The sequence below is a fragment of the Drosophila kikkawai genome, chromosome X (assembly GCF_030179895.1).
Source record: "Drosophila kikkawai strain 14028-0561.14 chromosome X, DkikHiC1v2, whole genome shotgun sequence".
Taxonomy (NCBI): Eukaryota; Metazoa; Arthropoda; class Insecta; order Diptera; family Drosophilidae; genus Drosophila; species Drosophila kikkawai.
This window is the reverse complement of record NC_091733.1, coordinates 10991108-11018411: the sequence shown is the minus strand read 5'-3', so window position 1 is coordinate 11018411 and position 27304 is coordinate 10991108. Positions and strand designations below refer to the sequence as shown.

The 27304-nt window shown below is 44.3% G+C and overlaps 2 protein-coding genes and 2 long non-coding RNA genes across 12 annotated transcripts; 2 read left to right on the top strand and 2 right to left on the bottom strand.

Annotated features, from left to right (window-relative positions):
• Window positions 1-392: 392 nt before the first annotated feature.
• Window positions 393-16456, top strand: bif (protein phosphatase 1-binding protein bifocal). 4 transcript variants are annotated; one of them, XR_005990847.2, is made up of 7 exons: window positions 393-646; window positions 2375-2660; window positions 3094-5648; window positions 8841-9017; window positions 10688-11042; window positions 12371-13067; window positions 14566-14955. XR_005990847.2 is itself a non-coding variant. In XM_017179241.3 (5 exons), exons 1-5 carry the CDS (start codon window positions 2396-2398, stop codon window positions 15704-15706), a joined length of 3729 nt encoding a protein of 1242 aa, XP_017034730.1. In that variant the 5' UTR covers window positions 2312-2395; the 3' UTR covers window positions 15707-16456. The 4 variants fall into 4 exon arrangements, 2 of the variants coding, with proteins under 2 accessions (XP_017034730.1, XP_070144333.1); XR_005990848.2 differs by lacking the exon at window positions 393-646 and adding an exon at window positions 681-697; XM_017179241.3 differs by lacking the exons at window positions 393-646; window positions 12371-13067; window positions 14566-14955 and adding an exon at window positions 15330-16456 and having other exon boundaries at window positions 2312-2660.
• Window positions 6560-8498, bottom strand: LOC138929118 (uncharacterized). 2 transcript variants are annotated; one of them, XR_011445558.1, is made up of 3 exons: window positions 7983-8498; window positions 7716-7920; window positions 6560-7576 (listed from the first exon to the last, which is right to left on the bottom strand). It is a non-coding gene; the product is annotated as an uncharacterized lncRNA (long non-coding RNA). The 2 variants fall into 2 exon arrangements; XR_011445557.1 differs by having other exon boundaries at window positions 7973-8494.
• LOC138929119 (uncharacterized) lies at window positions 15953-17717 on the bottom strand. The gene is made up of 2 exons (XR_011445559.1): window positions 17581-17717; window positions 15953-16562 (listed from the first exon to the last, which is right to left on the bottom strand). It is a non-coding gene; the product is annotated as an uncharacterized lncRNA (long non-coding RNA).
• Window positions 17067-27302, top strand: PhKgamma (phosphorylase kinase gamma). Of its 5 annotated transcripts, none has more exons than XM_017179305.3 (11): window positions 17067-17213; window positions 17721-17982; window positions 18969-19121; window positions 19586-19764; window positions 19821-20105; window positions 20165-20255; window positions 20658-20794; window positions 20851-20948; window positions 23072-23656; window positions 25734-25892; window positions 26557-27302. In XM_017179305.3, exons 3-11 carry the CDS (start codon window positions 19030-19032, stop codon window positions 26689-26691), a joined length of 1761 nt encoding a protein of 586 aa, XP_017034794.1. In that variant the 5' UTR covers window positions 17067-17213; window positions 17721-17982; window positions 18969-19029; the 3' UTR covers window positions 26692-27302. The 5 variants fall into 5 exon arrangements, with proteins under 5 accessions (XP_017034794.1, XP_017034796.1, XP_017034797.1 ...); XM_017179307.3 differs by lacking the exon at window positions 23072-23656 and adding an exon at window positions 21683-21766; XM_017179308.3 differs by lacking the exon at window positions 23072-23656.
• The last annotated feature ends 2 nt before the right edge of the window (window positions 27303-27304 follow it).

The window sequence follows — 27304 nt, the reverse complement described above, 5'->3', positions numbered from 1 at the left end:
GCTGCCATCTCATCATAACGGGACATGAAATTGTATTAAAAAAATGCACAATATTCTTGGTCCATATTTTAATATAAACTAAACGAATTTTTATATAAATATAAAAAACCGTACGCTTAAACACAAAATACAAAATAGCTAGTAATTCAGCTCCATAGGGTGTGAATTTGACCACAAAAATGGTTTTAAAACATTTAGAACAAAAAGATTACTCCATTAATTATTCATCACAATAAGAATTTCCCATTTTCCTATTGTTTAGAAATTTCCATTGTTCAGCGGGAAAACTGGCTCTGGCAGCTCGGCCATTTTTAGCACGATGTGAAGCACGCCAGGTGGCAACGCTGGACTGAAACGCGGCTTAAGTTTTTTCCGCTGATTCGCAAAAGATGCACTTTTGAGGCGCAGTGTTTGCACCCACGCCCCCCGAGTGTCCGAGTTCCGAGTTTGAGTGCAGCAGTGACAGTGGCCGAGTGGCAGTCGGATAAGCCAGGAAAAGTGCGCGGAACGAGGCGAGCGGAGCGAGATATTCGGCCAGCGCGTCCAACTGAAAAGCGGTGGAGATTCGTTCAGCCTCACCACTGGGCGGAAAAGCGGAGGGGAAAACTGAAAACGAAACCACCATTGCCAGCCGCATTTCTGCAAAGTAAGAACTCTATTCGTGGAGAAACGGCTTCTCCATTGACTTCCGATTCTGGTAAATAAACAAAAACAGCTAGGAGCTGCCACAACTAACGGGACCGTTAGTTCGAGTGTATGTGTGCCTGCGTGCGTGTGTTGTGCTTGTGTTCGTTCCTGTGTAAATAAACAAAACCCGGCTCTTTTATCTCCTCCTCTTTCTGGCGCTCTTTTGCGAGTTTTTCCAAATCAAAGGCATTTTCCAGTTTGTATTTCGCCAAGCCCGTGTGGGTGTCAGGTGTACTGGAGCGAATGTGTGTGTGTACGTGTACAAAGTTCTGGCTGCTTTCCGTAAAAATCGATAGCGCGTCGTCGGTTGTTTATTTTATGCTTCGTCTGCAATTTCCAGCCCCTTTATTGCGCGCACTCCCTCCCTCCCTCACTCGCTCGCTCTCTCACTCACACCCTCTCGCCGGGCAATGCATACACACACACAGGCGCACACACATAGAGCGGGTGATATGGGAAATTAAAAATAATAATTTTTATCGCGGCATGCAAAGCGCAGCAAAGCTGAAGAAACAAAACGATTCCACCAGCTGTAAATACAACAAATAAAAGTAATCTCGCCATGCAATCAATTCAGCGAAACAATAAGACGAGCCGTTTTCCTCGCTTTATCGCATTTTCCGCTCATTACGACGGCAGTTTAGCATATTTATGCTGGAAAAATATTGGGGTTTCTTTGCTTCTTATGTTACCCTTTTCTTTTTGTTATATTTTTTTCTATTTTTTTTTATACGTTTTACGTTTTGCAATTCGCGTTTTATGTTCTACGTTCTGTTCGGCTGTCTCGGTCCGTAAAAACAGCAGTTAATCCAATTAAGAAAAATAAAACTCTACAAGAAAAGGGTCACAACGACCTGCCGATCTCCTAGCGATTTCCCGAATGGGAAACAAATATTTTGAGTTCGAAAATATCTTCTCGAAAACAGTGATTTAAATTTTATTTCACTTAAATTGTGTATTTTATGCATTACATTAATTTTGATATAAAATCATCCCTTTAAGGAATGTTTAAAAATTACTTTTTAAATTAATTGAATACCACTAAAGACTTCTGTGGAACCCGTACTCTTAACTTTCCTGACTAGCTGCCTCTGTTTGATCAATGACAGTTCCACTAAGGCGAAATAGAGTCCCAGATTCTGCATCTTTAGCTGAGGTATATATTTTCCAGAAATTTAGATTGAAACCTACCAAAAACAGTGTTGCTTTCGTTTTTGATATTCATACGGCATCATGGACCATGAGCAGAATGAGGATTTACCCTTTTTCAATTTAGTTTTGAACTAATTTATAAAGGTCCACACCAAAATAATAAGAGAAAATATACCTAGAGAGATTTTCTATATTTTCTTGCTATTTTCTTATATTTCGAATATACATAGCTGGGCATAATAGGGAAGCAATCGACACAACTCATTCAGTGGCTATAACCGAGCAGCTCTCGCCATGGTTCGCAGCCCTTTTGGGTCGGCCGGCGATGCCCGCAACTTTGCAGCGTAGAGGAGAGCTTGGCCGCGGCACCTGCTATTTGCCAGCACCAGCTCATAGTCAGAGGCAGTTCGTCAGTCGGCCAGCATTGGTCTTGGGGTCATGATGTGGAGGAGTTGCCGTAGGAGAGCAGCGTAGACAGCCTGGATACAACATACTACATACAAATGCTTTAATGCCAAAATAATGCCTCTTGCAGCGCCAAGAACAGACGGGGATAATGGAGTCACAGAAGCGGCCTTCATTGCATTTACTCACGGATGTGACAGCAGCAGGAGTTCCGGGATCTGGAGGAGCTGAGATGTCGCCCACTTCCGGGTTCCTGCCGGACATGCCGCAGTGGAAGAAGGACCTCATCCAGCGCCGGAAGACCAATGTGGCGCGCACTCAGGCGGCGGCCATTGCATCGCCCGTCGACGGCAGTTGTGGGGCTTTGGGTGGGGAGTCAACCGCTGGCACCGTTCCAAATCCAAATGCAAATGCAGGTGAGCTGGCAATATTTCAAAATACCAAGAGACAAGTGTTTGATTTTCGTTGGTATTCTTTCGATTTTATGGAATTCAAAATGTCCCGGGCACTGGTATCGTTTATCGATGCGAAAACGCTGCCAGATTACTGACTTTGAATTCCTTGGCCACACTAAACTTACCAACGATTACTTGTCAAGCGATCTTTGTTTTGTTTCAACATAATATATTGGCACAAATTTAGTATAAAATAAAGTAAATACGAAAAAAATAGATATTCCGTACGCAATAACGTACATTCTTCCTGTTAGAACCTCTCAACTCAACCGCCTTATCGATAGTTGGTTATCGGCATAGTAGCGCTGCCAGATTGATCATGGCACTGACTTTTGAATTGAGAAGCTGAGATTTAAGTTACTTTTTTACACCGCCTCCTCTCCACATATTGCAGAATCCTTGGAACTGGCGACAATCAGTAGCGGCACTAGTCATAAAAGAACTATAACGACGTCGGCGGCGGCAGAGGAAAAGTCTGAGAAATACTTAACTGGAAAAGACTCTGTTGCTGCACCGCTCGCACCTGAGCCGGCAGCAGCAATTGCACCCATACCAAAGCAGCGATCGAGTTTACTACTCAACACGACTTCCATAAGAAGCCAGGAGGAGGAGCGGGAGGGAGAGATTCTAAATTTGGATCTCAGAGAGCGCGAGCGGGAGAGCCAGAGCGAGCCGGCTGCTGCTGTGGGGAGTTTGTCGCGAGGTGAAGTTGAAACTGGCACAGCAGCAACAGCAGCAGCGACAACTGGAGCATTAACAAATACACCGTCGTCAGCAAATCAAAATCCGAACCAAAATCATTTGCTAACGAAATGCAAACCGGGCCAGAGCGTTGCTGAGGGCGAGCCTTTAGCCAGCAGCAGCAAGACCAAGACCATTTCCATTTCGGACAAGCTCCAGAGCAACAAATTCATCCAACAGCAGCAGCAGCAACAACAACAGCAGCAGCAACAACTGTCGCCCAGCAAGGTAACGGTAAACGCGACAATGGTCGCCATGCAAGAGATGAAGAAGACCACAAAACAAAATGGCCAACACCACCGACACATAGCAGGCAAGATGGCGGCACCTGGCGAGGATTCGGAGGAGCACCAGTCGGCCACACTGCCAGAGACGCTGGAGGACCTAAGCTACGGCCCCGGCATCGTGTCCAAGCTGCGCTGCCGCTACCTTAGTCTGGCCCTGCGCGAGTCCCGTCAGCAGAGCAGCAAGCAGCGGCTGCAGCGCTCCACCAGCCTCAACACTCTGCTGGATCGCGAGGATGACGAGGGCGAGGCGGAGAACGAGGTGGAGGCGGCGGCGGCGGGTGCTGCCACCCAAGTGCGTGCCAAATCGACACCGCCACCTATTCTGGGGGCGAAGCCCCAGGCTAGCAAGCCCCCCCAGCGTCCCGTGAGCCTGGGTGCAAATGGAACAGTCGGCGGCGGTGGCAGTGTCATTGCCGGCAACGCCGCTGGTCCCAAGTCGGAGGAGGTGCAGGCCAACGGAGGATCGGGCAATCGTTCGCGACATTTCAAGCGCGGCAACGAGGTAATGAAGCGCGCCCGTTCCGTGGAGGCGTTGCTATGCGAGAAGTCGCCCTGGAACAGTCAGCGAATCAGCGTTGCTCCAACAGCTCCTGTGGCCTCCTCCAAGGTGGCGGCCACATCCCCTGCCACCGCCACCGCTGCATCGCCCACCTGCGTCACCATCGAGGACAAAATCCACAATGCCCGCGAGCGACTGCACAGCGGCACGGATACGGCGCCGCCCAAGCGCCTGGCCTCCATAATCGATGACACGGAGCGTCCGCCGCCCGATCTTGTCAAGCAAACGCTGAAGATGTTCGAGGCGAGTGCCAATAGGAGGCCGCGTACCGCCCATCGCTCCAATGGAGTGGGCGGCGTGGCCAGCAAGGTGGCCAGCTATAAGTCGATCAACAACAAGTCGTTGTCGGCGCCGGCGCCCAGTCTTGGCTTTGCCTCCTCCACGCCGCTGCGCCCGACCCACGCCCATCCGGACATCATACCCCGCCAGGTAGCAGGTGGTGCCCAGGATTCGCCCATGTCCACCCTCAGCATAATGATGCGACGCATGGATCTAGTGGATCCCGAGACGCCCGACAAAAAGGAGGCCACACCGCAGAGCGAGGCGCCGAGCGAGACTGAGCGAACCGAAGGCGACGAGGGCGATGGAGAAGCCACTGCCGATGCCGATCACGATCGCATCGACGATGACGACAATCGCGACCACAACAACGACGACGATGGCGACAGCAGCGACAACAATGAGCAACGCGATAAAATGGGCGCGGCGGCAGGCGATAAGCCTAAGCCCCCAGCGGAAACAACAGCAACGACGGCATCGGCGGCGGCGGTAGCGGGAGGCGCCCAACAGCGATCATTTGCCAGTGCCTCGACGGAGAACGCGCATGTGGCCAGCGGCGGCGGGAGTGCAAGTGGAGTGCAAGTGCGCAAACTAAACAGTAGCGAGTCCCTGCCAACAGTGACAACCAAGCAGATCGGAGTGATCCGGCCACTGTTTAATAGCCAGTCGGGTGGAGCCGGGAGCAGCAGCAGCACACCGCTGACAAGTCGCGAAATCGAAAAGAATCGCATCAATGAGATGAAGAAGTCAACGGCAACGGAAGCCGGCGCTGGCGCGGGCGCAGTAGCTGGCGCTGCAGCTGGATCTGGTATTGGATCCTCGCCCACCACTAGTCTCGACACCGTGATAAACACCAAGGAGGCGGCAGAGGAGACGGACGCCACGAACGCGTCGCCCATGTGGGGTCGCAAGTTGAGGAGCAGCCAAAATCAGAGGCATGGCGGAGGAGGAGTGGCGGCCAGCTCCAGCCATACCACGGAGAACACCTCAATGGTGTTTAACTTCTCCAAGAGCACCAAGGAGGTGCCCGACTACATCGAAAGCGACGTTGTGATCTTCAGGCCCAAGCGGGAGCTGCCAAAGGTGAGTGAAAATTGGGATTGGTGTGAATTCCTTGGCAAAAGAGAGTTTGAAGCCAGTACTGGTGGTGATTGGTAGCGTCTTATCGGCGCGGCAGGCGCCCTTGCGGATTAATCATGCTCAACAATTGCTCCATGAATTATTATTTTCCTGATAATAATTCGGTTTCTTGCGTCCGTCCCCAATATCTTTGTTGTTTTGCCTCATTTTCCGTTTCTTTTTGGCTGCTCTCATACCCGTTTTTAAGTTTTCCTTTTTTTTTTTTTAATGATTTTTTGTTGTATTATTATTATTATTATACTCTTTTTTGTGTCATACGGCAGCCATGCCATATATAAACAAATAAGAAACAAAGCGCACACACAACGGGTGCGAGCGAGCGAGCAACAGCGATCATGCGCATTTCGAAAGTTCAACAAGAACGATGGAGAATGGGAGAAGGAGAGAATGAAGGCGGAGAAGAGAGTGGGTTAGGATGGAGAGATAGGGAGAGACAGAAGGAGAGCGAGAGCGATGGCTACCACAGAGGCAAAGACAAAGCGCAGCTTGGATACTCTTTCTTTCTTTCTTTCGTCATTTCTTTCTTTCCTCCAAAGCAATTCTACATATGATTTCCCCTTTTCCTTTCTTTTCCTCTGTTAGTCACTCGAGGAAGTGCTTTGCTTAAAAAAAAAAAACAATCACTTGTGTTTATGACTGAGTAATAAATGGGGTTTTAGTTGACTCACTAACGATATGGGATCATTGGTCACTAATCAGGCACCAAATTAGTTTTTTTTGATCAATGATCAGTTGTGATTCGTTCTAGAGTGGTAATACATACCTTCTAGAGGTCAACTCTTTCGGTATTCCCTTGAAAATGATCTATCATCAGGGGTTTTTTGTTCTTAAAACTTGAAATTTATTTAAAGAATTACCAATTGTTCTCAGTTTAGTTAAAAAAAAACAATGTAAACATCTGTTTTACTTTAATTTTAGAGCGTAAAAATGGTTACCCGCAGGCTAGGTTCATTCCTGTAATTAGAAATACCCAAATCATAGTCTTTACAGGCTCTCTCTCTCTCTCAACTATGATCAGTAGCCAATTATTATTACTTGGTAGCAGCTGCAGCAGGCAGAACCTTGGTGTTGATCAATGAGTATGGCCAAGAGATTACGCTGCACAGGCTAGGCACCGGTTAATTAGCATTACGCAGAGCAAGATCGACGATCGGAGAATGGCGTTCAATTAGAGATGTGGTTCGATCATCGCACTGCTATGTCTGGGGAAATGTATGGAGGATGGGGAGTGAGGCAGGAGGAGGCTTGCATCACAGCCCCAGCTGGTAATAGTTCGCAGTGATCTTCTGCCCGGCGTCAATTAAAATTCGCCTTGAATAGCAGCGCTCCGATCGATAGCCCCGATACGGGACGTGTGCGACATATGGAGATGACGATGCCGATGCCGACTCTTCCCCCTTGCAACCGTATACACACATGCCTTGAAATATCTGCATATTATTTCCCAAAGTTTGCTTTGTTCCCATCCCAGCCCAACCAGATGCAAGCTGCATCTTTAGTCTTCATTCTTCTCTGTCCCCTCCTTCGAATCTTCTTTGGGGCTCTTCGTTTGGGGCCTTGGGTGACTGCAGCCCAGTGCAGTTTTCGAGAGAAGATCGGAAGAGTGGGAAACCAGTTTTGAGGCATGTGCATGTGGACACGAGAAGATATTTCTGCGCTTCCTGCTCTGTCCCGGGTATATACATATATGAGATATTATGTGTCGTCTGTGGGGAGCTTGGTTCTTCTTTGGGGGAGCAGCAACAGCAGAGGCGGTGACTCCTCGGGAAGATGCCGCTCGATATTGACTTGAAATTCAGCTTTGACTCGGATTTGGGTTTGGTTTCGGCTCACAGCTGTTAATTTCTTGTGATTCAGTGCCGCAAATTTAGCTTTTTTTAAATAAGAAAATATATATTAATTATTGGAAATGTTATTGATTTAAAGAGCATTTGAAAAGAGTATAATAACAGGTTTATGTAGAATAAATCATGGTCTTTAAGCATTTTTTTTAGGGACATTTAGGCATACCATTGAAGCTTGAAAACTTATTAATTTAATTGATTTATTAAATTATAAATATGCCAGTTTTCAAAGGGTTCTCACACAGCTCTCTCCCTTAGTTTTAGATTTTAGTTTTTAGTTTTGGCTTTCAGCTTTCGGCCTTAGCTGAGTTTTCCCTGCAACAAACCCGTTTTGCTTGCTACCTTGTCGCTTCATGCCGTTCTCTTGCTCTCTTTGTGAACTCAATTTTGTCAATTCTTAAAAAAAAAGGGGAAAAAACTCACTTCTACTTACTGTGTTTGCTTTTGCCCATGTGTTGTATTATTATTTTTTTTTTTTTTACGTTAATTTTGCCTTTGCTGTTGCCGTTGCTTTTGATTCGGCTGCCTTGTCTTTTTCATTTTTATCTCGCTCTGAACTTTATTATCTGCGGTACACGTACATATGTATTTATGTACATATATCTGACATATATGGCATATGGCAGATGGGGGTCGATTCGATTTGTGCCCCAGAAAAATGGGTTAACGGGAAAGGAAGGGTGGCAACCTGGACCGGGAGCCAGCCTGACTCACCCAGTCCCAGAGATGACCCATTGCCCGCTGTGGCTGATTAAGAATGAGTCGCCTGGTGTTCCATGAATTTCACTTTTCGAACGCATTTCGTATATCACGTTTCGTGACCCGAAAATGCCACAAATCTCTGAGAGAAATAAGGGGGTTAATTCCCAGGTTTCCTGATGGATTTACAAAACAACAACAACATATTGGTACACAAAACGGGTTATAAACAAGATACAAGACACTAGCGACAACACCAGACAACAGGCTTCTGTTTCAGCCTCTACTTCTGTTGGTAGTTGAGCTAAAATAAATGCCACTCACTTGGAGATACCATCTCGGGCTCTATGCTTAACAAGCTTAAACCCAGCACACAAGGAACATTTTAAACTGAACAATACAATGGTCTCAATTTTAAGGAATTTTATACGAAATTTAGTCGCCGTGTTTCTGTATAATTTGCTACAAATAATACGATTTATGGCAATTAATAGCTTAAAATATGGTAATCATTTGTTCGTTTGTTGCTTTTATTTTTAATTAAATATCTAAGATTGGCTTCTCTTAATTTTTATTTCTTTCCCCCCTTTAGCCAAACGAGCCGGGCTTCGTGCTGCTGGGTGATCTATCCGTGGAGACGTCGACGGATATGGACTTTGACGAATACTCCTTGTGCCGGCCGCCATCGCCGTGCGATGTGGAGTTCGAGAATGCCAACATTGTGATTGACGGCAAGTCCAGCATACGCCAGAAACCCAAAGAGTCAACGGTAAGTATGGGAGAGGGGATCTTTGAAAGGGAAATATCTCTTTAAAGAGCAGGAAAGTTTTGGGGAAATTTCCAATAAAATTTCATAGCCTCGCCTATAAGGTTTAAGAATATAGAAAGGAATCCATCGACTCCTGGTATGAAGTGGGGAAATTTTAAAGGGAAATTCCTTTTTAAAGAGCTGGGAAGTCTTCAGGAAATTTATATTGAAATTCCAATGGTTTAAGGATATAAAAAGGAATCCATCGATTCCTGGGTATTATAGTGAGTCAGGTGTCTCGTTATTTTTGTTTCTTTTGCCACCGAAACGCCAAAAGATAGCATGGGTTCTTTTTCCAATTCTATTTGGCCAGGATAAGATAAGATTAGTTGATATATACACATATATAAATGTAGGTACGTTCCAAAGAGGGAAGCGTATACGAATACCGGCACAATGCTCTGACCACTCAATGGGAATCAATGACAGGCGATAAGGGTATAGGCACGGGACGGGTATGGCGAATGTGTTAGACGGTATTTATGCTGGCCTTTATATAATAACATTTATCGAGAGTGTCGCCTGTCGCAGGGGACTATTAATCAAACTGCATTAGGTTTTCTTGGACTCCGACCATTACTTATTTATTTATTCAATTTTTACTCCTGGCCGTGGATTCGGGTGCGGGTGCATTCCATCAGTATGACTGATATGGGGATACCTGATACCTGCCTCTTGTCTTGCAGCAGCATTTCAGCCATTTCCAAATCAATTCAATCGAATCGAATTGCCTCGGCGGTCTGTTTGGGGTTTGTTTTGAGCGATAACGAACAGAGGGGGGGTTGACTCACTCGATGCCCGCATCGATAAGGCAACGCGACGATGAGTAACTCCCGCCGACTCCCGACAGAACATAACAATTTATTTGCAATTACCTCAATGTCATGGATAATCGAGACCTTCGAAACTACACATAAAGTCATCTGATGCTCGTAAAAATCCAAAAGAAACACCCAATACATAATTCATTAACCCAAACAGCTAATAAGTTGGACATTTGATGTATTTTTAAAGACAAAAGGAGCTTTAACGCTTTCGTTTAACCTTGAAATTGATTTGTTTTATATATTTTTTTTTTGCGAGACCGCTAAATGTAAATATAAAAGAGGGTTTTATGTAAATTCAGCTAGAGTCGGTTAACCGGACTATCAATGTTTGTAGTGTACTATGTTTGGGGGTTCAGATTCCAATATCCAAATATTTATCGCTGAAAATGCAACGTCGCCATATTAGAAATATATCAGCTCTTATCACAGTTGCCAATGTCAGCGAGTCATGCCCTCAAAAGGAAACTACTAACTATATTTATGAGCTGGGAGAGGGGAAGTGTCTTTATGTAGCTTATAGCATAAAATATAAGCTAATATTAGACACAGATGTGGTCTTAAAAAGGAGAAAACTCGAGTGGGTTATCCCTGAAAAGCAACAATTAGTTGCTCACTTCCGGATTTAAAGCCGCCGAGTAATATAGTACTTGATTTCTATAGTAAAATTCAGAATAATAATTAAACACAAGTTTTAGCAGGAAAAGTGATATTTAAGACCCATATAGTTTGTAATTTCAGAACCAAACACTCTGATCAGATTCCCATTTTCACTCTGCTCGCCTTTTTTTTCCCACACAACAACAGTTTCGCGTGCAGTTCAACGACACGCTGACGTCGACGTTTGAATATCCCTCCGAGGCATCGATGACCATCGACGATCCGCCGTATGCCGATCCGTTTGGACATGTGAGCAACCATCACAAGATGCTCATTGCCGAGCAGATGTTGCAGCAGCAGCTGGACCTCGAGCAGATACGACAGCTGGACCAGCAGCAGCATCACCCGCAACAGCAGCAGCATCATCACGTGACTGTCGACGAAATCATTGAGCTGCCCACATCGACGGCGGTGCCTGGACATGGACATGGACTCGGGCATGGGCACAGGGCGGGGGCAACGGCGCCGGGGGGCGGAACGATGCTGGGGAATTTACCGTTGGGTAAGTAAGATTGGTTCCGCAGAAACCCAGAATCTCTCAGAATCAGTATCTCAGAATCCATCCAAGTGTGTGGCATGCAGCGAATGGAATGGAATGGCTTTTAGTCTCTCGCTCTCTCTCTCTCTCTCTTTCTCTCTGTCTGTTTCTGTCACTACTCTGTCTGTGCCTGTCTCTATCTGTCCACCTGATTGCCTGCCTCTTACTCTGTCTCTGTCTCTGTGTCCACTTTGCCTGGTCCTTAATCTTGATTTACCATTCACCATTTACCAGCTGTGCTCTTAAGTTCTGTTTACCATCATTAAACCCCACTCATCCATCACTCATCGCGACGCTCTCCTCTGACGAGTTCTCTTTGTTTTATGTTATTTTTTGTTATTTGTTTCGTTGAGTTTAACACTTTTGTTTGCCTTTGTTTCTGGGGACTCGAAATAAGCACCTAAGATCAGCTCTAATTGGAGGTTCTGGAGGACAAACCTCAACACATATATACACATCTGTAGCACTAAGGAACAAAAACAAGAACAAATGGCATTGTTAAGATCATTTTTAAGGAAAACAAACTTGAAATAGTCCAGTTACCTGCCTAAACGCATGGGGAAAGATGATCCAAGAGGTAAAATATTGTACTAAAGCGATTTATGGAAACAGAAACACTTAACCCAAGGGAGATACAAACTTAGAAGGCCAAGTAACCTGAGTAACTCCTCAGTTAAGGAGTAGCAGTGCGTTCCCATCTCACCTCCACCCCTGAAACCGGAGACCCCAGTGGACTCTGCTACCTTAAAAATCCAAAGAATCCGAATTCGAATCCAAATCCGAATTCGAACTCAAACTCTGTCAGAGATTGTATATAGTATAACGAACAAGGTCTCTGCAATTTACAGATGCCGCTGCTAGGGCCACTGACCAACACCCTCCTGCTGCTGCTTTCGTGTCCGTAACTGTTTCTGAATCCGCTCTGATTTCCGATCCAGCAGCCTCTGCTTCAGTCTCAGTTCCCAAATGTAGCCCCAGGATACTGCCTGGGGCCAACAATGGCTGCTGTCCTTCGTGGCCAAAGCTCCGTGGCATCCTGGGCGCTCAGCTTCGCCGGTTAAACGGGCTGACGAGGCTCATCAGGTGGGTGCAGTCTCCAACCACCACCACCACCTCCTCCTCCTCCGCTCTTCTACTATATAAACATATATACGCTCTTGCTCTCGAACTGAAGTCCCCCCCCCCAAGATACCCAAAAATGCTAAAGCTAAGCTCAAACCGAATTCCGAACCACTACTGGGTCACGACATGGCTGAAAGGCTTTCAATTTCGCCTCACGCATATTTTTGCAGATTACCCAAGTTTAGGGAGGGGTATTATCTTGCAACAGTCGCCACAGCCACAGCAGCCAGAACCTCCAGCAGGCACACCACCACCACCGCCACCCAGAGCGGCAGCAGCACAACCAACGCTACCAACACTACCATTGCCAGAGGGTGTGGAAGCCGCTGCCCCAATCGACCCCACAACCGCCCACCAGCGCCCCCAGCTCCCTGCGAAGCCGCAGCCACAGCAGGGCCTGCGTAGGGCCAGGCCATCGGTGCTGCTGAAGCCGCAGTACGCCTGCTTCCTGCAGCATGATGCAGCCGCAGCACCCAAATCCTCGCCAGCTCCGCGCAAGGCTGCCTCCTTTACGTTGGGCAATCAGCAGCACCAGCACCATCGCCAGCCAAAGGAGCATCTACAGCCGCAGAGTAAATATGAAACACCCAGGAGGAGGAGTCAAGGCAGTAGTAGTAGTGGCGAGAGTGACCAGCTCCAGGCACCGGCCACAGATCTCCAGAAGCTACAGCAGCAACTGCAGCAGCGACGTCGTCGGCCAAGTCTGCCGTCGTCGCTGGCTTTGTCCAATGCCAGCACCGCCCTACTCCAGACACGCATTCCAGGCACCACGCTCTACTATGTCTGATGGGCTCTAGACTCCGTATCCGTATCTGTATCCGCATCCGCCAACGCCACCGATCCACGAATCCCTGCAGCCAGCGAAACGTAGGCATTGCCCAAGCTTTACTATATGTTTACAACTATAACTATAGGCTATAGTATCAGTATACCCATCATTCCCCAGAAACAGCCCCCCTGGATATATATATCTCTTGGTGACCCCGATTCCGCTCTCCGCTCTGCTCCCAAAACTGGTCTGGCTTGTTTGTTGTGATGGCCGCTAAATTATAAAGCTGTAAAGTGTAAAGTGGTAACCCGTACATATCCGACTCACTAATGCGGAAGCCGGGAAACAATAAGTAATGAACACTAAACACCAATACCCGAACACTCACCAAACACACACAACAACAAACACTGGGGCAACCGGACACTCGAAACACACCACGACTAATATCGATTAATAGATGCAGAGAGATGCAAAGAGATGCCCAGATGCAGTGACAACACTTCCTCGTGTTTATGCGGAACCCTGAATCATGGAGAGCTATGAATTCGAAATGGGAAAATAATTGCGAATGTTTAAGTGTTCTTATACCATTATTGAGCTGTGCTGTAAATTAATCCCCTAAAACTAAAGGCTAACATCACAACTCTGTCTAGAAATTTTTCTAATATGAAAATTCCCCAAAATATGGTGCCTATTATTAATATTAATTATTATCATTCATTAGTTTACTCGCTTTCTCAAAGTTTTGTGACCTTAAATCTGAAATCTTATATTTTAAACTGAAATATAGAATTATGTGGTAAATTATATGTGAGCATGCAGACGGACAAGCGTACAAATGAACAGAAGAAGAGATGAACAAACGGATAAATGAACAATTAGAAAGATGAACAAGCGGACTGAGGAACAAGTGGACAAAGAGACAAAAAGAGAAAGACAGCCAGACGGATAGATGAACAAGAAAAATGACGGACAAGAGGATTCAAAATATGCCATTTTTAATTCTCTCCATGTATAGTTCTCTAGGGATAATATAGACTAGGCTCCCACCAGATAGATATTAAATAGCAGAGTAGACTTTCTGTTTAGTATAATAAATCTAAGGTGTAAACCAAACCTGGCTGTGATGACTACAAATTCCCCATTTTAGTTACGTACTTGGCGCACCTGCTGTGTGTGCTTAGCTTAATAATATATTTATGTGATGTGTGCTTATGTGTATGTTTGCTTTGTTTAGTTTTTGTTTTAGTTATAGTTTTCGTTTTCTGTTTCGTTTTAGTTATAGTCAGATAGTCATAGTTATATAGTTTATAGTTTGGGTTGAGTCTAGCTTAGCTCGGTATGCAGCTGAGCTGGGCGGAGGGGCATGTATTGAATTGCAGCTCGCAGCCGTAGCTATGTAGTTGCGATGATCCGATCCCCATTCCCCTGTGGTTTTCATTTCAGCAGCATACAACCTTTGTTGATCATCGCACCGCTCTCGCTTTGTTTGTTTGCGTTGCATTGCATTGCGTTCCCTCTATTATTCTATTATTCAACTTCTATTCCTATTTCCATTTCTATTTTTTTGTTCATACTAATTTCTTTTTGCAGATATTATTTAAATGTAACAGAATACATAAGCAAAAGAGCGTTGAAATAATATCTATTGTTTATACCATCATCAAAAAATCTATGATAACGAAACAAGCAAAAGGCAAATAACCCAAACCAAAACAAAACCGATAATAAATTAAACAACAGCCGCTGAACCCGAACTAAAATCTAAAACTAATTCAAAAATAATACATAAATCAAAAGCAAACGATAATAACCCAATAGTAACCCGATAGTCCGATAATCTAAACCCGATAACCCGATTATAAGCGATCAAGTGCGAAACAGTAACAGAAAGCCACAAAGAAACACCTCTAACCCAGTGCACTTGCTCTGCCTGCTCCGCTGGGCAGTCAAAACTAATCGCCAATTCATATTTAACATTAAGGTAACTAACCCCAGATTAGAATCCACACGATATTGTACCAACCACTCTCGGCACCTCCTCTTCATCATCTCATTATTCATGCTCCAGCTCCACGCTCCACGCTCCAGCTCATGTTTCGTTTTCATTTGCCTGAAAATATCCAGAACCAGATCCAGACCCAGACGCATCCTCTTCCACACAGTTCACACCACCAATCCACCACCACCACCCCCAAACACGACTATGATATATATCATATAAGACTATATTTTATATAGTTTCCCGACTCGGTGCCACTCGTTTACCTTTGTAACTACTAACCCCTTTTTGCTCATTGAACTTTGAATGGTCCACCAAGATCTCTTTACTAATTGCTCGCTTCAAATGCTTGCAGGCTCCACGGCACTGGGTTTTTACACGCCCATGAAGGCCTCGCCAATGGACAGCCTCTTCCAGCTGGGCGTGACGCGGTACGCGCTGCCGGAGAGCAGCAGCAGCGGCAGCAGCAACGGTAGCAGCCACAGTCCCACCAGCAACAACAGTAGCAACGGCAGCAGCAGTCCGGCCGGAGGAGCAGCGAGCGGCGGTCGTCTGACGTTCAATGGCAACGGCAGTCTCGTTGGCCTCGGCGAGGGACTGATCAAGGACGAGGACGAGACGGCATCCTGCAAGAAGGGCGCGGAAGAGGATGACTACCATCTGACGGCGACGCCGGGCGCTGCGAGTGTTGTATACAGCGAGGGTACACAGAAGACGGATCTGCTGTACTGAGTCCGAATCCGAGTCCTTTATTCCCGTGTACCCCCGTTCCCATTCCCAATACCTTACTGAAAAGCGTGCGCTTAGGTGAAATATCGTCTGCGACTTCCTCGGTTGAGCGGAGGAGAATCAACGTAGTGCAAGTGTGGCGAGATACGATAACACGATACCGCAACGATACGTATATACACATAAATATAGATATTACTTGTAAGTTCGTAGGCCTAGTACCGAGATGATGTGTATGTGAACAACAGCAGCACTGTATGTTTGTGCGTGTGTGTCTGTCTTCTTCTTTATATATATATATATACATGTGTTTTTTTTTCATAAATTTATATAATTAATATTATTATGAATAACTGTAATGTGTATTCACACGCTGAATCGGCAACGAGCGAACGAACGAGCATTTACTCGTCGCCGCCCATTTGTATTTGTATTTGTATTCCATTTACGGCAACATAATCATGTACGACCAGGATCTGGCCCCCGGATATGTGAGCTGATATCCATCATCCGCTGCTGGCTCCTCCATTTCCATTTCTTTGTGACCCTTCCACGTTTCTTCCACACAAAGCAGAAACGAAAAACAAAACAAAAGCAAAATCGATACAGACAGAAAGCGAAACCCCATCCGGAAGAAAGTAAACAAGAAAATTGTAACATTTGCCTCATAATTATTATACATACATTTAGCGCTTATTAAATATTTTTTACAATTGTATTCCGTAAATAAATATAATATACATCAACATCAAATTGATCGTGTGTCGATTAAACATATTTAAGTGAGTGGGAAAGGCATGGCTGGGGACTAAATTCCAAGACGGGAGTCTAAAAGCAAACAAACACTTGTGCCCTACACCTAGAGCAAGAGCTTTTTTAAGATTAAAAACATTGGGAACTTGTCGTCTTTTTAAATTTGAATTTGGCGGTTAAAAAACATGAATTCAGTGACCAACGCCATCTATGTAATGTTTTAATAACTAATCCAAGTTTTGAACCTTTTGATTATTAACCTTATAAAAAGTAAGACAAACCCGCTTTCCGAATTGAATTTAATACATTCTAAACAAAGTTAATTTTTTTTAATATGATTTTTGATAAACAAAAAATTGCAAAATGTTTTCAAAATTATATAGGGAGTTACATCATGAAAATAAAAGAACAAATGGCAAAGTATTGAAGTAAACGAATCATTAAAATGTTAATGCATTAAGTTGATTTTTGTGTTTTTAATTGTTGTTTCCACCAATAATTTTATTAAAAATTTTAAAAGAATATATCGATATATGTAAAGCTGATAACCAATATATATTTTAAGAAAATATCGATGTATTGACATTTGTGTACATTTTTGTTGGGCCGACTACCTGGTCACACTGCTGGCAGTTTTGTGATTGTGTCAAAAATACAGGGGTTTTTGTTGCATTTGCAATTTAATCCGATAATATCAAGAGTGGAGTTATGCGAGAGACGGCGTTGCAACCGACCAGCCACCAGAGCGGCCACACGTGTATGTGTTGGGGCGGTGCGGGCGCCAAAAAGCGTACTACTAACCTTTAGTTGACATTGAAATGTACCCGCTTAGATGGATGTGTGTGTGTGAGTGAGTGCGTCTCAGTGTGCGTGTATGTGATTGCAAAGGAAGATGGGGATGGAAGTGGGAAAGAGAGGGCGAAAGCAAATCGGACCTGATGCACAGCGCAGCACATCAACCCCTCTCCCTTTCTAATCGTGTGTGTGCGTGGGCGAGGAAAACCAAAACACAACTCCCAGCGAGCAACAACAACAATGGCTAAACGGCGAGTGATAAGCGGAATGGCATAAAATGCGTGGCGATGCAACAACAATCGATCCGATGAAATACAATCAAAACAAACCGTTGTAGTTGTGTAATCGCCCCGTTCATCCGACCGTCGTTGTCGGTGTCTGTGTGTGCGTGTGTGTGTTAATTCTATTATTTTTGATTTAATTTCTGTTACTCTGCCAGTTACTCAAATCGATCTGTCTTCTGTTGTAGTTGGCTATTAATTAAATCAGCTGCGGCATCCGAATCGGAATAGGAGCAGCGACAAGAGAGAGAGAGAGAGAGAGCGCGCGAGAGCGGCGCCAATAGTGTGCCGACGTCTTCCCATTTCCACTTCAAATTTCAATTCCAATTCAAAAATCCACCGTCGAGCAGCGGGCGGGCAGCCACGAAAGTTAACTTAACCGATACAGGCCACATCAAACCGGAGCACCAGCAACAGCAGCGGAGGCAGCAGCAGCGGCGGCGTCACTTGGTAATTAAAAGGAAAGACCGAAAGTCGGCAAGTGGACAAGTCGGCAGAATCTCTCAGTCGCAGAGATTCACTCGCGCGCCGCACGTCCGTTCCTTTTCCTCCGTTCGTTATAAAAATAGCAACGCCTTAAACGATCGCTCGCATCGCATCAGAATCGGAATCAGAATCAGCCGCCATCCCATCACATCGTCATCAAGTAGCGGATCTTGATTCAGATTAAGATAATCATATAATCCTTGTATTGACAGTCTTCCCCCCGAAATTGCTAATACAGTTGTTTTTCTACCTCTTTTTGAAAGAGAATTTTATTGAGTAAATGTCAATTCAATCTAATTTCAATTTGATTCAATTCTTAGGTCTTGAAATATCATATCAATAAAATTCACCCGTAACTCTGGTTCCAATGTTTACTTTCTAATATATATCTATCTAAAAAATCCTTTCTATAATTAGTTCTTGAATTATCATCAAGTTAACGCCGAAAATTATAGCAGGTTTATTAGTTCTCATTATAAAGTTTAAAGTTTCAGCTTGATACACTTTATAAGTTAAGTTTTTTGAATGAAACCTAAACAGTTTGTAGCTTAAAACATTATCTTATTCGAACTTTTTTAAATACCCTTTAAATTCTTTGCCAAAATGGCTAAAGCTACAGATTGGGGAAGTTATAATGAACCTCTAATTATACTACTTTAATTTCATTTTACCTTATTAAACCTGCTTCAAATTTTATTAATAAATCCCCTGTTTTTTTTTTTTTTTTTGAAGCATTTACAGAGATGTCACTTGTTTTTTAAGCACATTTTGGAACTGCTTTTGTTTACTTTAATCAATTCTCTTTCATTTCTGCATAGATTACAAAATGAGTCTTTTGGCCAAGTTAAAACCCACACAACTATAGTAAAATCAAGATATGAGATATGATTATCTTATTCTTTTTTTAAATCCTTTCAGTTATTAATGAAACTCCTTTTTTTTTTGCACAGATATTGGTCTTTTTTTGCTTGGCAGCCGCACACAGTAACCGGCAACATTTCACTGGATCTAATGGCCAAGGACGAGGAGGATGACCTGCTGCCCGATAAGGATGCCGCCAAGGGCTTCTACGCCAAGTATGAGCCCAAGGAGATATTGGGCAGGTGAGAGGAGCAGGCGTAGCTGTAAAAGCTTACACAATATATAATGAGGCAGCTCTTCAGCTGGTGGTCCGATACCCGCTTACTGCTACGCTTGCAGTAATGTAAGCTTTGTTTATGGCTCTGCATTTTTGGGGCCAATGGTGTGGTGCGAAGTGAGTCAGCCTGCCAAGAAGCTCTTCACATGGCCATACGTGTGCGGCGCCTCATTTCCGCCTGAGCAATGGGAATGGGAATGGAGCGGCGCCTGGCTGCCGGCTGCCGCTCCTCCTCCTCCTTCTCCTTCTACTCTGTCATTGCCTCGTTTACATCCTCCATAAATCCGACTTTACCAGCGGGAACTAAGCAAATACGGGGACTAAGCGAAAAACATGGGCAATTACAATTACAGCGATTAGATAAATCGTACGATGATCATGCCAAAGCCAAGTGATCCAGCAGCAGTTTTGTTGATCTTGATCTTGCAGGGGCATCAGCTCGACCGTGCGCCGGTGCATCGAGAAGGAGACGGGCAAGGAGTTCGCCGCCAAGATCATTGACCTGGGCGCCACCACGGAAGCGGGCGAGACGAATCCATATCATATGCTCGAAGCAACCAGACAAGAAATCTCAATCCTGCGCCAGGTCATGGGTCATCCCTACATAAGTGAGTTCAAGCCCTTCTCTTTGCTCCTCTTTGCCTAACTCCCAATTTGTTTCCAGTTGATCTGCAGGACGTGTTTGAGTCAGATGCATTTGTTTTCCTCGTATTCGAGCTCTGTCCCAAAGGCGAGCTCTTCGACTATCTGACCTCCGTGGTGACGCTCTCCGAGAAGAAGACACGCACAATTATGCGTCAGATTTTCGAGGGCGTCGAGTACATCCATGCCAAGAATATCGTTCATCGCGACCTTAAGCCCGAGAACATCTTGCTCGACGAGAATCACAATGTGAAAATCACGGACTTTGGTTTCGCCAGGCAGCTGCAGGAAGGCGAGAAACTTACAGGTGAGCGACGATGCGCTTCCATTAGGTTTGCTTAAGTAAAACCCCTTCTTTCGCTGCAGATCTGTGCGGAACGCCGGGCTACTTGGCGCCGGAGACACTCAAGTGCAACATGTTCGAGGGATCGCCCGGCTACTCCCAGGAAGTGGATATGTAAGAAGCAACTATTAATGGAAATATGAGTTATGGAAACGGGGAATACACTTTTGCCGGGGCACTTAAATTGCTTCCTTAAAATCAATGTCAACAAGCCTTGTTTATTATTTTTAACTACGCTCATCAGATTGTTGTTTTGTTTGCATTTTTTCGAGTGAGTCACAAGCTTTGGCCAGTTAATCTGAAACCTGATGAGTTCCGATATCGTCAACTATTTTTCCGTTGCCTTAAATTATTTATTTGCTGCGAAAGCTTCCCATTGGGATACTCATTTCATGGTCTCAGCAATAATAGCAATAAATAAGTAACAAATGCAGAAGTGGATTCCCACTCGGATCTGCTTTCTTTGGGTTCAGCGAAACAAAAGTTGATACCTTTTTTTCCATTTCACCCTTTCAGATGGGCCTGCGGTGTCATCATGTTCACGCTGCTCGTCGGCTGTCCGCCCTTTTGGCACCGCAAACAGATGGTCATGCTGCGGAATATCATGGAGGGCAAATACAGCTTCACCTCGCCCGAGTGGGCAGATATTTCAGGTGGGTCCTTGAACCGTTAGGAAAGACCATTTGGTAATCAATATTATTATTTGCAGAGGATCCCAAGGATCTGATACGAAAATGTCTAGTCGTTGATCCTGCGCAACGTATCACCGTCAAGGAAGTATTAAGACATCCATTCTTCAACCAAATGGTAAGTGCCGGAAGTACTGGCTGCTGTCGAAGCACGATCCCCAACACCACAACCACCTCTAGCACCTCTACGGGAGTAAACTCAGTTCAAGTTCAAGTTCAAGTCGAATGCCACGACGTCCTAGGCCCAGTCCCAGCAGCAGTATCTCTAGTCCTTTCGTATAGAAGCTAGTCTGGATCTGGGGGATCTTGTACACACAAACCAATCCACAACCCCCCCTGCAAATGTCTCTAAACACACAAAAAACAAAACACAACACACTCTGATGGATAGAACACACCACCTGTGACTCACACCCACTCACAACAGCCTAATATTAACTGCTTCTCCCCACCATGTTACTGCCTATCAAAATACGAATATTATGACTTATAATTTGGTTAGGGTAAGCCGTAAGCTCCCGTAGTTAGTCCAAACCAACCGTGAGATCTATGGAGGATCCATGTCCAGCCGAGTCTCTTTTTGATTTCCCCGTTTTTGGGTTTATTTAGCATCACGCCTCTTTTCCGTTTAGTGTTGTGCGTTTTATATTAATTTTACGATTACTATTTTTTATTATACCAAACATTTTCTCTCTTCTTTTCCTTACATATACGAAAACGATCAAAATCTATATCGAAAATCGAAACAATTAATTTTTAAACAAAAAACCGAAAACGAACGATAACGAACACACTCGCTCGCTCCGATAACTGATACTGATAACGATACCGCGATACATTCGCAATCGATAGCTGTTCGAGCAGAATATTGATGGCCTCAAGCGCAGCCTGTCGACCAAGTCCCGGCGAATGAGTCGCATCACTGAGATCGCACTGGTAACGAACTGTTCCCGGACTAACCCAATCCCCCAAGTATCTCTCTCTCTCTGTCTCTCTTCCTATCTCTCTCTCTCTCACTCACTCTCTGTGCTGTGTGTGTGTCTCCGTTTATCGGAGCCGTAATCGCTATAATAACGATAATCCGAACGATCGAAGATCGATGATAACCGATGGGGCCGGCAGTCCCTAAACTCAACTCATGTCCATGCAACACTGCTGCCGGCCCACCAGCATTCGTTCGTGTCTGTGTTCCGTTGCATTCTGTTCTGTTTCGTTATGTGCGCCGACCTACTATCCTAACCCAGCTATATTCAATATATATACATATTACTTGTATACACACCATATACTATATATATGAAGCGTTAAGCATAATAACTTCTAACCTATGCTTCGTTTATTGCATCCGATTTTCGTTTTTATTTTTTGCCTGACGATAACGATTGCGATTGCGCGATGATGATGATGCCCGTGCCCCATGCCCCATGATGATAACCAAAACCCATTCCCCTTTAATCCCATTCCGTTGTACTTGATGTTCGTTCGATCGTTATTGTTTGTAGTTCGTTCGCCCCTCCTTTCCTCGACCCTACTTATATACACATAAATTGTTTTGTACAAAAATCGACCGATTGCCGATAACTAAAACCGATAACACGTTTGTGTGTGTGCGTGTGTGTGTGTGTGTGTGTGCAGCCATATTCGATTCATATTCCGTCGTTAAGTTTAATCTCTGTGTCTGCATGCAAAGCAATAAGCAAAAACTCTAGCAGGGTCCCCTTTTCCCAGTCCCCAGACCCCCCGAAATCCATGTTCCATGCATGAACAAGTGCATTGAAAATTAGAAGATGAAGTAAGCGAAAGTAAGGCAGTGTGAGATATGAGAACGGTGGCACTCCTATACCTTTAGGATTTCTCAAAGTTAAAGTTCCAAGAAAATATTTAGGAAATCTTAGAAAATCGGTCTTGAAACATTGTATGATATTCCAAAATTCACTTAAACCTTGAGAGGATATATCCAAGGTATGGGGGTGCCCCTGGATAAACCCCAATCAAGGTGCATATAAGTCCTATATATATTTAAGGCCTACACATACACATGTCTAGTTCGTAAGTCGAGGAGTCCTCCTAAGTATCCCGACTATTTATAATATCCCGTTTATAACTGATAACCAACCAATTTTAATTTCTTCCGCGCCAACCTGCTGCTGCCTCTGCCTGCATATCTGCCTTTGCCTCTGCCGCTCCTCCGACCCCGAACCCGACTCCCTCTCGTTACTCTTATTCAATCGCGAACGCCAGGTGCTAATGGGTGATCGCCGGCATCCGCATTTGTATCCGGCGCCGCCAGTTGTCTCTGCCGGCCACTCGAGTCGCTTCTCCCTGGCTGGCTCCTCATCAATGGCCCTGAACAGCGGTTACCTGTACTGTGCGCCGCAGAGCTCCTATTCCTCAAACCGGATGCGGGACGGGCCACTGGACGATGCCTGCCATGCCGCCTCGATGGCCACCTCCTGTGCCTCAGCATCCAACATCTCTCCGGCCTCTGCCAGCACATCTGGAAACGCCTCCACATCCGCCTCATACAAAACGCTTACGGCTACGGTCTACTATCAGCAGCAGCCCCAGCAACAGCAGCAACAGCAGCAGTTCCTCCAGTCGCAGCAACACGCTCAGGCACAGGCTCATGCACTGGCACAGGCGCAGCAGCAGCAGCAGCAACCCCACCACCAGCAGACACCACAACTGCATCCACATCCCCATCCGCAAAAGTCGCTGGCCCAGGTGCAGCCAGGTGGCGATGTCAATGCAGATACCAATGGCAATGGCTACGAAAGTGCAGCCGCCGTTGGCAAGCACTTGGTCCATGCACCAATCCCAGTGCAGGCAGGTTTTCCTTTGATTTTCTTTGCTTTTCTTTTCCATTACAATTGGCCCCCAGGGCAGTGGCCGGGAAATGCCAGGGAAACGAACTCAAAAGTCCAAGAACTTGATTGTAACGTAAGGGAGATATTCATTAAACATTTTGGAATATTTTAAAAATATAGACCATTATTATTGAAAGGTTCTTAAGTTTACATTTCTTAAAGAAAGATAAATAATATTTTTTTACATCAACAAAGACTACTTTAATGTGTTTTGCCTTATTTTCTAGTTTGTTTTAAATTCATTTGTTAAATTTCCTTGTTTCTTGTGTTTTTTTGATCGTTTCTTTGGCTTTTCTTGACAGCCGCCTTGCGGGGCTCTATATAGTTTTATTTAGATGCCACACGTATGATTAATGATCACTGATTACCGTTTAATTTCTAGTGCTTTTAGTTGATTCGATTATAGCATACAAAAGAAGTCACCACATTCATTTATTCAACTTTAGAGTCAAGCTGCACTCGACATCTCACCCTTTCTCTATCCCTCTCTTTCTGTCACTGCCCTCTCGCTCATATTGGGCGAGTGTCGAAGACCTTGGGATATGAATCCGTGTCCGGTTCGTGGTCGTGGATTTCCCCAATGCTTTTCCCTTATCCAACCATCCATTCATTCCATTCATCTATCCATCCGCCTCCAATTAGACTTAAGACCAAAATTATTCAAACGCACTACAACACGTATTACTTTATTATTACTTTACTATTATTGTATCTCCTTATAGCTGACACTTAGTCATGTCATAGCGAGTAAACACAATGTTTGTATTATATGCACCTTTCTCTAGTACATATCTCTCGGGTGAACTGGATGATATTTACAAGAACTGTATGTAGTAGACTTGCTTTCGCCGTATAAGCGTACTCTCTGTGTAGTATTATTCGTAGCCTTAGACACCATCTGTGTAGGTCGGTGGCTCATCTCTCACTCTCTCTCTCTTTTCCTCTAATCCCCTCAGTGTGCACTGTCGTTGTCCAGGATCTAACCCTAAAGGCTAACTGCATGCCAGTCCTAGTTAAGACTAACCCCAAACCACATTCCACACTGCGTATATACATAGATAGCACCCAAAGAAAGTCACACAAAAATATGATAAGGTTCAAGGTTAGCCAAATGCCAAGCTGCATTTCTTTGGGTGCATCTGCCATTTGTTATCTGTTATCTCTGTAATCGTATCTACAATATTATGAAAATAACGCCAAAATCGATTCACTGACGGATTATTTTGTTTAATTTCTCCTCTGTTGATGATGTTAAACACGTTTTGTTTGTGTGTCATGTTCTCTATATTGTCAGAGTCTCAACGCCCTTATAAGATGTGTGTCTATAAGTCGGTGTTGTGGAGACTCCCTTGTGAGTAAACCAAGTCAAACTGAGATAGATTTGCATACAGTATTATTACTATTACTATAATTACTATATATCCATCCATCCACCATGCCCACACATATATATCTACTCGTGTCAATGTGATCGAAATACTCCTCGTGTATCCGCATATTTCCATAGTTGGTAATCCGTAAATAGCGTGAATGTTTGTGTCTATCTCACCTGTAATTAACCCCAGCTAACCCCGACTAACCAAAACACACACACCCGATATTTCGTACGCTTGGAAGTTACTACTACTACCAGTTAACCGCCAGTTAACAGTTAACACTCACCCATCGAACCCTAACTATTCGATAGTAAACTAACTCCGACAATCAGACTAACACTCGGGCACTCGAAAAAAACACATCCATTATTGCTGTCCCCGATGCCGATCTATGTTTTCTTGTTGTTCCGGTTGTAGTCCTTGCTCCAAGGAGTAACCATTAACGCCATTAAACGCTAACTGCTAACCGTTAACACAAGATGGACGCTAACCCCCTGTTAACGCTAACCCGTGGCGTGTGCACCTAACCAACACAAAGCCAAACAATATTAAAAAAAAAAAAAGAAAACAAAAACAAAAAATATATCGATGCAAAAAACTACAAGACCCATCTAATCCAGCTGCATCTGCTCTTGCTCCGTTTCCTTTTCTCACGTTTAGCTGCGCAAACAGAGTCGCTTCAACGCGCGCAAAAAGTTCCAATTCGCCATACTCGTGATACGGGCCGTCATCCGGATACGGCGCCTGCGCTATACCGCCGAGCCGCTGCACGTTGAGGAGGCTATCCGGGATCCGTATCGCGTCAAGGTTCTACGCAAGGTGAGTATCAGTCCGGGAACCCGGGATAATTCAGAATTAGAACTTACGTATAAATAATCAATCTGAGCATGGTCCTGCCTAAGCAATATAGAGGAAAATAAATCGATTTTCCAGGCTTCGATAATTTATAAAAGTTTAGGAGAGTAAAATTGATTAAAATCAAATATTAAAAACAGCCTAAAATTGATATTTTAATTTAATTAAATATAAATATTTTATTTATATAAATATTATATAAATATTTTTAAACTGATTTAATTTCCTTAATCGATTTTTAATCGAAAATAGTTCATTCAGAATTGACTCTCTACAATTTTGTGGCACTGATTTTGTAGTCATTGAGGATTAAATAGGAGGATAATTAATCTTCAACGACTACGAAATCAGAGCTACAAAAATGCTTGTTTCGATACAAATCGATTGCCGAATCCAAAAGCATCCACTAACCGATTTTATTTCCACCTCTACTCTGATTCAAAAAAGAAAAATTTTTATAGGGCTACGATTCACAATTATCAAATTTATCGACAACTTATCGATTAAATAAGAGCCCCAAAGGATATGAAAAATCGAAAATATATGATGGCTTTGATTAATTCTAAAAACCATTTTCACCAGGCAATTTTAACTAATTAAACCTTATTCGACTTCCTCCTCATTCCAGGTCATCGATGGCTGTGCCTTCCGTGTCTATGGACACTGGGTTAAGAAGGGCGAGGGACAGAACCGCGCCGCCCTCTTCGAGAATACTCCGCGCACCGAGCTCCACGCGCTCTACATCAACAATCTCAGCCGATAGAAGGCGGGAGCCGGTGTCCTGGTCGCTGATGAGCTGCACAAGCACACGGACACGGACACACAAAATCCAACCGAGAAGGAGGAAACAAAACGAATTAGCAAAAGTTACTAAGAAACACACACACAGGAAATTGCAATTGCTGCTGCGCCCACAAGAGAAAAAGATAAGAAAAAGGAGAGACACCAAAAAGGATTCGGGTTTCCAACTAGGAGGGATTCGCCTCGTTCTGTGTGGTTAGGCCAGGATCAAAACAAAACATATATGGATATGTTTAGAGGTTCTTCCGGCAGATTTGTCCTTGTGATTTCGTTTAGTCCTTTTCCTTTTTTTTAAATAATCGAAATAATCGTTAGTTTTTTTTTGTTTTTTTTTTTTGCCCGATGCCAGCCCATCGTTCATCAGTTATATATACATATATTACATATAGAGAGAGCTATGTATTACCCGAACGAGCCAGAACGAGCCGAATCCGTATCCGAATCCGAATCAGCCAGAGGAGCAGACAGATCCTTGGCCCACTATACAAGCCCAACTACACCCACACGAGCAAGCCTACATGCATATGTATTTTCTGTTAATGATTCTATTAAATTATTTAATTGTATTGCTAAGC